General features: G+C 32.9%; 1 protein-coding gene, 1 long non-coding RNA gene and 1 pseudogene across 2 annotated transcripts; 2 read left to right on the top strand and 1 right to left on the bottom strand.

Annotated features, from left to right (window-relative positions):
• Positions 1-519: 519 nt before the first annotated feature.
• Positions 520-1,251, top strand: LOC145046340 (secreted RxLR effector protein 161 pseudogene; annotated as a pseudogene).
• A 3,457-nt stretch (positions 1,252-4,708) lies between these two features.
• LOC145045944 (uncharacterized) lies at positions 4,709-8,429 on the bottom strand. The gene is made up of 7 exons (XM_078994230.1): positions 7,787-8,429; positions 6,802-7,109; positions 5,914-6,597; positions 5,714-5,842; positions 5,434-5,637; positions 5,139-5,339; positions 4,709-5,044 (listed from the first exon to the last, which is right to left on the bottom strand). The coding sequence occupies exons 1-7, from the start codon at positions 8,055-8,057 to the stop codon at positions 4,940-4,942; spliced, it is 1,902 nt and encodes a 633-aa protein (XP_078850356.1). The 5' UTR covers positions 8,058-8,429; the 3' UTR covers positions 4,709-4,939.
• Positions 7,016-7,407, top strand: LOC145045945 (uncharacterized). The gene is made up of 2 exons (XR_013681923.1): positions 7,016-7,129; positions 7,204-7,407. It is a non-coding gene; the product is annotated as an uncharacterized LOC145045945 (long non-coding RNA).
• Positions 8,430-11,062: the final 2,633 nt, after the last annotated feature.

Here is an 11,062-nt window from a genome sequence, read left to right as displayed (position 1 = left end):
AGTTTCTAATCTTGTAAAACTAGAGAAAAAATCATTTTACTTTTATTACTTGTTTAGTTAAAATTAGTTATTAGATTAATTTTCGTTCCCTGAGTTCGACACCCTAGTTATCCAACTATACCACTAAAAGACGGGTTCACTGCTTTTGTGTGCTTAATTTATGAACTAAAAGTAGGATTAAAATTAGCTCGTTTAACACACATCAGCCCTCCTTGCTCTTAAATTTAGACAGTCTCATGCTAACAATTCTCTTTTTATTCATAAAGAAGGAAATACTTTCGTGGCAATATTAACCTATGTGGACGATGTGATAATTATGGGAAACAATTCAACAAAAATTCAATAAACAAAGTCATCTCTCGGTATTCAGTTTATCATCAAGGACCTTGGAAACCTCAAATATTTCTTGGGATTGAAGTAGCACGAACAAAAGAAGGACTGGTATTAAGCCAACGAAAATATACGTTGGACATTTTGGAAGATAGCGGTTTACGGGGATGCCGTCCTAGCAAATTCCCCATGGAACAGAACCTCAAATTGGACAGGGGTGATGAAGAAAGCTCCGTTGATGCAGGTACATATCGTCGCATGGTTGGTAGGCTTCTTTACCTCCAAGCGACCCGACCGGATATTACGTATGCGGTGAATGTTTTAAGTCAGTTTGTCTCAAATCCTAAACAGAATCATCTAGATGCAGCTACAAGAGTTCTTCGTTATCTCAAGAGTACACCAGGTCAAGGAATACTTATCCCAATAGAAGGTGGTATAGATCTCACAACTTATAGTGATTCAGACTGGCTGGGTTGTCCCTTTTCTCGACGCTCTCGAACCGGTTATCTTTTGTTTTTTGGTGGTGCACCAATATATTGGAAGTCAAAGAAACAGTTAGTTGTTTCTCGATCGTCTGCTGAAGCAGAATATCGAGCCATGGCAAGGACTGTTAGTGAGGTACTTTGGGTTCGATGGTTGCTCACGGACCTTGATATCAAAGTAGACAAGTCGACGCCTCTCTTTTGTGATAACCAAACGGCTCGTCATATTGCATATGACCCCGTCTTTCATGAAAGAACAAAACATGTGGAAATAGATTGCTATCTTGTACGAGAACGAGTTGAGTCAAAGGAGATTACACCGATGTGGATTGACACCCGTGATCAGATAGCCGACTTGCTAACCAAAGCACTTGGTTCACAATGTTTATGCTCGTTATTGGTCAAGTTGGGCATTAGAAATTTCAATGCTCTAACTTGAGGGGGAGTAAAGGAACCAATTATCCAACTTGCAGTCATTATCTATGTTTTCAATTAATGGCCATCTCTATCTTTTGAGTATAAATAGCTTAAAGTTAGTTAGGTCATTGTTATCTCCTTTTTCCCTGTATAAAAACTTTGTATTCTGCACGTTATTAATCATATAAAGGAAATATAACCAGAAGCTTATATACCAATTTTCTCACAAACCGCCTCCATTATTCCCTTGTAATGCATCATCAGAAGAACGATGCTTATTTGCAATTTGCAAGAGCTCGATGCTCCTCCTCTCCATGATCTACAAAACTTGTTATACTCCTTATTTAATGAGGAGCATGCATTTTGTATCGATCCAACCCTAATCTTCTTTTGTTAATTCTTTTTATGTTAGTCTTATAGGATTTTCCTCAATTTTGAGTTTTTTTAGCCTCTGCTTCCATGTTGCTTTCATCATTTGCTCTGATAAAGCTAACGAAAGCAAAGCTGGTGTTGAATTTATCCATTCTGTCATCCATGTACCCATCAACTAAGCATACATACGTTCGAAAGAATTTTCACAAATTGGAGTTATATTGTTGATGTCCAAAATCAACGTCAATAAAACTATTAAGTTTTAAATATATTTTCAGAAAACTTAAAAAGTGGTACTATAATATTTATCTATTGGTTGTATTTTTCTAGTTTTGATATTTTTCTTGAATTTTTAAAACATGAGATTTTTTTAGTCGTATTTTTCCGTGTTTTTAAATATTTTGGTTTTTCAATTTAGTTTTATTTTCCACTCTTCAATTTTGTTCTTCGGTTATGGTTGTTTTCATTTTCAAAACAATTATTTGGTTTAATTTTTTATTTTATTTTGTTTGTTTATTTCATTAACCACATGCTCACTGTTTCATTAAAACTATTTGCTTTAAATTATGACCAAACTGCAAATTTGGTTCTTGTGGTTTGCAAAAATCTTTGGATGAGATCCAAAAGGTTTTCAACTTGTACAGAAGGTCCAAAATAAAGGTTTTTCTAGGTTTTTTGTCCTAAACTTAACAAATTTTTGTATTTTTGCTCCATGGGGCACTTGAATTGACGATTTTGCCCTTTAAATTTCTTTTTTTGTATTTTTTGTATTTTTATTTTATAAATATTAATGCAAAAAAGGAATTATGTTAGCTCACCCCATCTCTCTCGCTACCCACCCCACCGGAGCCCTCCCCCTTCTCACTCTTCCTCCTCGTCCTCCTCCTCCTATCTCTCTCTCTTTTCTCTCCCTCTGCGGATGGAGGGGCTAGATGTCTTTATTGGCTCAAACTTACGTGGATTAGAGCCTTCAATTATTTCTTGATTGGGCAAAGGAACAAAAAACGATCGAACGACCACATCAAGAAGGAAGTCTGGAGGCAAATACGATTTGGATCTAGTGGCTACTGATCTTTTCTCCAGACCTCTAGTGGTTCTCTAGTGGTCGGAATAACAATAGCAGTAGCATGTGGTGGCGGCGACTGGCGGTGGATGGTTTGCGATGGCACCTCCGCTGCCTCTTCTTTTTATCGTCGAGAAGCACATGACGAGGAAAGGAAATGGGGGAAGCAAAAACTGTTTGACGAGAGAGAGGAAGGGTTTGGGTGGAGGGTTGATTAATGAAAACAGTGTGTGCTTAGCTGATTCAGTCGACAGAAAAATGGGTGTCGTTCGATCATCATTCACATGTTTTCTTCTTATTATTATTCTTTTTTCTCGTTTTGTAAGAACCCGATGAATGGGAAAAGGGTTTTGGGGTTTGATGTTTGACAGTCTCGTTGTCTCGCCGGATGCTACTCCATCTCCAAAGAAGCTTCTTGATAGAAATCAAGAAAAAAACGAACGAAGAAGTTGAAGATGTTGGTTAATTGCAAAGAGGAAGAAAGCATCTCTTGTTCCCGTCTTCATTTGATTTTGAATGAAAGGAACATGATTGAAATAAGGGAAGAACGAATGGAAGGAAACAATAGGGGTGGATCAATCGTTATTCACAGGAAGAGGGGGGATGCCATGATGGTCTGCTAGTTAAGGTGGAAACAGCATCTTTGGTTGTTTGCTGTTGCTGCTTCTTTTTTTTATTATCAAATAACAAATGAGAATGAGTGAGAGAGAAAGAGAAAGAAAGAGGGGGTATCGGTAGGGTGGAGGTTTTTTATTTTTATTTCATAAAGTATTAAAATAAATAAGAAAAGAAAATACAAAACTGAAATTAAAAGGGTAAATAGGTAATTTTAAATTTTTTGGACCAAAAACCCAGAAAAACCTTGATTTTGAACATTTTGTGCAAGTCGGAAACTTTTTGGATCCCATTCAAAGATTTTTACAAACCACAAGGACCAAATTTGCACTTTTGTCTTAAATTATTTTTTATTTTGTTTGTTTATTTCATTAACCACGTGTTAACTGTTTCATTAAAACTACTATTGAATGACTAGTAGACCAGTGGTATGATGTGTTGGTGGAAATGTGTCATCAACCATAGGTTGAGATCTTAGTCCTTGAGACAAAAGGTGTAACTAGATTTAGAATATGATAATAGACCTTTGGTTTTGTGGTTATGTGAGATGTTTCTCGACAAACTATTAGACTTCAGCATAGTTGCAAAAAATAACGCAAATAATATCCAGAACCTGAAAGGAAACGACCATGAATGTATTATGTATATAGATGTAATTGAAAGAAATTTTTGGAAATTATTACCTGTTATAAGTAAAAGATGAACGATTATGCATGATTGATGCGATTCTAAATAGATATTCATTTAACATTCCATATAAGTACATAGTGTACTCCATATGCAAAGAATATTTGGTTAAATGGAACTGATATGATTTTGAAATCAACGCCTTCAATCCACTGTGATTGAAGGCTAATCAGTTGGCAAACGTATCTTTGTTGCTCTATATATGAACTTAATTCAGGAATACATAAATAACTACATATAGTGTCTTCAAAAATCAAGAAAATGCCATTTATTCACACGCATAAGAATTTGACAAGTGTCAATAAGTTGTTTGATAGATGTATATAACATCTTTATATATTATTATATACCTGGATTAATTGATTTAATGTATTTATATATATTATTATATACCTGGATTAATTGATTTAATTCATTAAACTGATAAAAGAAGTTTAATTTTACTAATTTTTTAAATTTTACTAATTTTTTGCAATAAGTGTCTAAAATGAAAGACAAAATACAACAATGTTAGTTTGATTCGGTTTAATTGATTAAATTTTTTAATATAAAAGGAATCACTATTATATAATTTTCAAAGATGTACTATTTAATAAGTTAATAAAGATACTAATTATTTGACGATAATAGGTATTCCAACCATGAAACATGATTACTCTAGATTTAATTAATGACATTGACATGTAAGTAGAAATTTTGCTTGGCATATACATTCTTGTTTTTGTGTCTGTATAACAAACAATTGGATTCAACAGCAGCTGTTATAAACAATTTGAATCACAAACGAGTAAACAAATTACACGTACGTGAGTACCAAAATTACACAAAAGGAAAGACCACTTTGGACTCTACCTCTTGAGGTGAATAAAACCAAACCCCTCCAAAAAAAAAAAAAATCAAACAAATTACTTAAATACCCTCTCTCCCTCCTCCTACTACATATGACAAATCCCCCCACCCTCCCCCTATTCCCCTATTGGCTTAACAGTTTGGTAATAAATGGTAATACAGCTGCAAGCAACGCCTTTGGACACTCCTCATGTGGCAGATGCCCACATCCAGATATTGCCACTAGTCTCTGCAAGTATATCATATTTTCCATATTTCACTTAAAATGCTATACATTTAGATTTTTTTTTTTTTTTAAAAAAAAAAAAAAAAAAAAAACTTACAGAATTTACAAACTTGGATGCCATAAGTTGAACGGATTTTAAAGGAACAAGTGCATCTTCAGCTCCTGCAACAACCAAAAGTGGTAACTCCTCCACTGCTTTCACCAACAATGATTCATTTTGTTGTGAAAGAATCGTTTCACATGACAATTTTCCGATCTCATGTAATGCTTCATCCCAACCTTCTACACATAGTGGTGCCTATTTTCATCATCCATGAAAAAACAATAAAAATTCAATATACTTTTTTTTTTTTTTTTTTAATTTAAAAAAAAAATAATAATATTAATATTACCTTGTAGAGACTTAAAACATCTGTTGTTAGCTTTGTAGCATCATACCATGCTCTTCTGTTAACAACTTGACAAATTTCTGTCCTAAGTAAAGGCCGAACCAAATGCTTTTTCCCTAAAGATGTTCGCATTAAAATTCTAGCAAACCCTGGAACAACTTCTCTTGATAAACTTGTTGTTAGTAACACCACGCCCTTTATCTCCACCTGAAAATAAATAAAACATTAGTTTACAAATTAAAAAAAAATAAAATAAAAATCGGTTAACTAACTCATTACTTACATCAATAAGACTCCCGGATGCCTTCACTCTTTGTGCAGCTTTTAAAGCAACAAGACCTCCATCATCATGACCCACAAGAACAACAGAAGAAAGCCCCATTTCTTTACAGAATGTCAAAAGCATATCAACCTAAAATAATATTAAACTCATCAATATTCAATAAAGAATAAAATGGTATTTTATGATTTAAAATACTTCACCTGTGTATCAAGCATGTAGGGGTTAGGTAAATTATTAGCTTCCCATTCTCGTCGTTTTGGTCTAGAAGTCAACCCCCATCCAGGTCGGTCAAACGCAGCGACAATACAATTAACATTGCGAGATAAAACGCCCATAACATGTCTCCATGAGAAAATCCCTCCTCCAAATCCATGCACTAATACAATCCCAAATTGCCCATTGATTTCAGGAACTTGTTCGAGTGAATGAGAAACATGTTTTTTAGTTTTACTAATCAAATTCTCATTAGTGACCTCATCGAGGCTAAAAATGGGAACTTCTTCTAAAGGGGAAGTGGGGACATCTAATAGAGGGGCATAGAGGGGAGATGTGTGGAGTTGATTGCTGTAACTCCTTCGAAGATGATATTGTGTTTTTGGGATAACGTTAATGGAAGGTCTTTCGAGTAGAGTGGAGGATAGAGTACGTGAAGGTGGATTAGGCATTGTGAGTTTGTAGTGAAGAGTGACACCATGGCAACACATGAATAGACTATCAACATCTGCGAGGAATCGAACTGGAAGTTCACCATCATTCCGATTTTGCCCTCCGAATGGTTTTCTTCTGATTTCGCTGTCGCTTTTTGGTGTTCTACCAGCATTAGGAGTTGGTGATCTTGGGACTTTAGCATACCCAGATGTAAATAGAAGCTTGCTTGAAAGAACCTAAGTATTAGAAATTATATTCAGAACTTAGATGAAGAAATAACAAAAAAACATAAGGTTTTAATATATATATATATATATATATATATATATATATATATATATATATATATATATATATATATATATATATATATATATATATATATATATATATATATATATATATATATATATATAAGTGAGTAAGAGAGGATTAGTTACTGATTCAGGGTCAATTCGGTGAAGCATGAGCTTTCTTCTTGCTCTGCAACTTGCTCGATAAGCGATGACTGTATGTCCAAGGGCAAAAACGACAGAAGACAGAAAGAGTACAGGCATCCCCCATGATTTCTTTAAATGGAGTCTTTGTCTTGAAGGAGATGATGAAGCTTCGGCCTCAAGTTGTGAATTAACAGTGAAAATGCAGACTTTAATGGATAAAAGGAGAACTGAAAAGGCAGAGCATAATGTAACTGTTCCAAGATACTGTCCGTGTGAGAGTACAGGGCTATCACAGATCATATAAACACCTGAAATGATAAAGAATATGGTAAGGTGTAAGCAAAGATAAGGGGCTTTTAATCCTTTTTCTTTTCGGTGATTATTTCATTTGATTAAATGTAGATAGCAATCAATGGAATTTTAAAGGAAAAGGTCAAAGGAAGACGATGAGAGGAAATCCACTAACCACACCATTTAGACACCATTATCAGAGGTTTCTAAAAAGAGTTAGGTAATTTGATGATTTTAAGAGACCCATGTGCTATCAAGTGTGTATACTGTAACATCATTGTCATCGAGACGTGTAACAGTACTTTTTACTTTTCAGACTGCTATGAACCTTAATTTATAGGTACAAAGTTAATTAAAGAAATGGCAATTATGCGAGAGAAATCAAAGATTAAAGCGATAAAAACTGCTGAATCGAATTCAAACAAGAGCACAGAATCTGTTCTTGCGTCTTCAAGCAGTTCTGAGAAAATAATATGCACATCACAGTAGCTTGAAGTTCATCGCTGATAGAAACAATAGAAATTAATACAAAGCACAGAGTGAAAATATTTGAATTGTGATGTTGATGGTTGCAAGACATGTGCATATGAAACGAAACGCCCATAGAAAAGAATACGCCAGGCAGCCATACAGAAAAAATTTAAGATCGATAAGAATCGTAAATGTGCACAAGGAAATAAACTTGCATACATACAGGTGATTATGAGAGATCTGACGACTGAAACCACGGGAATATCGGTCAACGAACTTCTAAAAGAGTATCTATTCAGATGCTCTTTGAAGCTGTAGCATCTAACGCAGGTAAAGTTCGAAATCAGAACACAAGGAACCAAAATATCACCAATTGCTACCAGAATAGGAAGCGATAACACCAATAACGACGACATCATAACCACCATGAAATATATCGTCCGTACGAATCTCCATATTTTCTCAAAAAACAACCCTCCCTTTCCGGCAGCCATACCGGTAACAATTTTCAATCCTTACTTTTTCAAATTTCGACGATCGTTGATTCAAGTGGGTCCCCAGGAGATCTGAGATTGGAGGAGCAAAAAATTGAAAACCCTAGCCGATGCCACGTGAAACGACGGCGTTTCAGCCATCTAAAGCCCAGCGGTCGCCGGTGAATGAAACGACGGACCTCTCGGTTGTTGTAATTCAAACAGAGAGGATAATGAGCGGCATGGCTAGGGTTTGCAGAGAGCTTGAAAATGCAAAAGAGGGATTTGAAAAGGGTTTGAAAGAAGGGGACGATGTATGGAGGAGTCTGGTGGAATTTCGACGGAGAGAGCTCTCTCTTGTTGGTTGTTTCCCGTGCTTTTTCAACGAGGGAGTGTTCTTTTGAATTAAAATCATTTTTTTTTCTTTTTTCACAATATTTTATTAATTTAATCATTTGATTCCATTTCTAACAAAATTAGTAAAATATCAATATAAATGTTGAGAGAGGTTTGGGTACCATGTCATTTATTTTATCTAATATAGTAGAATAAGATTGAATTGATATACAAATATTTATATCACTTTTTATTAGTATTTGATAGTATTGTATTAATTACAATAATAAAATAACTATTCAAATATATCATTTAGAGCATTTCTAATAATGTATTTTTTAGTATAGTAGAATAAGATTGAACTGATATACAAATATTTTTGTCATTTTTTATAAGTATCTAAAAGTATTATATTGTTATGTTAATAAAATAAATATTTGAATATATTGTTTAGAGTATCTACAAATACATTTTTATTTTTTTTAAATGTAAAATAGAGTTTGAAGTGCCTCCAACTTTGCTTTAAGTTTATTTTACACTCTAAAAATAGAATCTATTTTATTTTACACTCTAAAAATAGAATCTAGAAATAGAATGTAATAAGATTATACAATTTACATTTTAAATTTAAATACAGTAACAAAATATAGTAGAATTGGAGATGTCATTAAGACAACAACGTTTTATATTGATTTATAAATAAAAATCGAAATAAATTGGATAGACTAAAATACAAATATTTGATATCTCAATTAAAACTTATATTATTACAATGGTGATATAGCAAGTTAAGAAATTTTTTTTAGTGATTTTCATTTTATGCTATTAATTAATTAATTTGTTTGTTTGTTTTTGTCTATCAAATGTAAAACATGACTACCATAGTCACATTACCTTATTTATGAGTAATGGGTAAAAAGTGTGACCTTAGAATCAACCATTTATTACTACGGCGTGAGAATATTTATTTTGAAAGCAAGTGACAGTAAATTATTATAATCAAATAATAAAACATGTTTAAGAATATAATATTTAAATATGTTTGTGTAGAGTGTCGACAATTTGTTGTATCATATGATCCAATAAATTTTTATTATTTAATAAACTAATAAAAACAGTTTTATATGATTTTAATCCAAATAGTTTTGAAAATTATTATTTAATTATAAATGATTTCAACACATTAATTAAAATTTAAACCTACCAACATATGAATTATTATGACAAAAACATAAAAAGCAAAATTATTGGAAAAGGTTTAAAAGGCAAAAATATATTGTTGAAATAAAATATATTTTATGTTTGGTTTGTAAATTTGTAAAAAAAAATAAAATCAAGCAAAATTATATAATATAACTAAAATATATTCTATTGAGTGTTTTTAACTTATATCATTTTTAATAAAAATGATAAAAATATTCTATATAATTAAAAATTTAATTTATTAAAATTTTGCATTTTCAAACCAAGATATTTTTCTTGAATTTTCATATAATATATAAAAAGATAATTTTAACATAAAAACTAAATGTTTGTGTTCATTAAAATGAGGCTTTGTTTCATCCCGTAAAACTATTGTTTTCTTTGTATAAAAAGAAGACTTGAACATTACAAGAGAAGTAGTGACAAAAAAATTGGTTCTTCTCTCTATAAAATGTCTCTTAATAACATAATGGAAACATGGTATCATGTGTTACAAATTTCGAAATAGGCATGTATTCCCATTTGGTTTGATGCTGGATTATCGTAAATCAATTTTCATGACATCTTAGGAAATTGGGTCGAAATCACAGATTTTAGGAAGTGTTTATCATACACCATCCTTGATTTATCCAAGCGATTTCATTGATATAACTCGAAACCCAAAATCTAACATAGGCTAGGTCTATGTTCATTCACTTAGGAGTTCGAAGCAAACTTAGATATTTAAAGAAAAATGTATGTATTTATGTGTGAAGATTTATATGTGTACATAGAAGAAATGATCATGATATGTTTTGAACTTTTAATTTGGTTAAGACCAAATGGTAAAAATGGTCCATGTGGTTAGCTGAAAATTGCTACTTTGGTCCAAAAATGTTTGGATTAGCACCAACGGTCCAAACTTTTCATTTTGTTGTGAGTTTGGTCCAACTTGTTTTGAACTTTTTATAATTGCAAAATTGCCCTTACTATTTTCCTTTTCGGTTTTTTTATTTGTTTAAATTCTTTTCTGATTAGAAATAAAAAGAAGAAAAAAAAAAACACCCCAGCCACCCACCATTCACTCACACTCTTACACACACACACACACACACTCTCTCTCTCTCTATCTCTCTCTTACACATAGACACATATACACCACCATTCTCTACCTTTTCTCTCTTTCTGAAAAAAAAAAACACATAGCAAAAAGAAAACCCAATAACAACCTTTGAACCAATAAACCCTTTACAACTTTCTAATTCTAACGCTCCATACTGGCTCAACAACACCAACTACACCATCAACAATGTTGTATCCACTCACTACCATCACTACAACGAACCCGAGGACAACAAAGAAGAAACACAATAGAAGTAGAGGAAAGTCTTGTATGTAGGAAAAAGATGGGTGAGTGTGCGGTGTGTACCACATGCTACGCTCAAAGTACTCATGCAATGCAGGAACGAAACTCCAGATACGTACGTTGGGCGTACGTGTATGTACGC

This window comes from Lactuca saligna, chromosome 5, assembly GCF_052625555.1.
Source record: "Lactuca saligna cultivar CGN05327 chromosome 5, ASM5262555v1, whole genome shotgun sequence".
NCBI lineage: Eukaryota > Viridiplantae > Streptophyta > Magnoliopsida > Asterales > Asteraceae > Lactuca > Lactuca saligna.
This window is presented reverse-complemented; position numbering and strand designations above follow the sequence as displayed.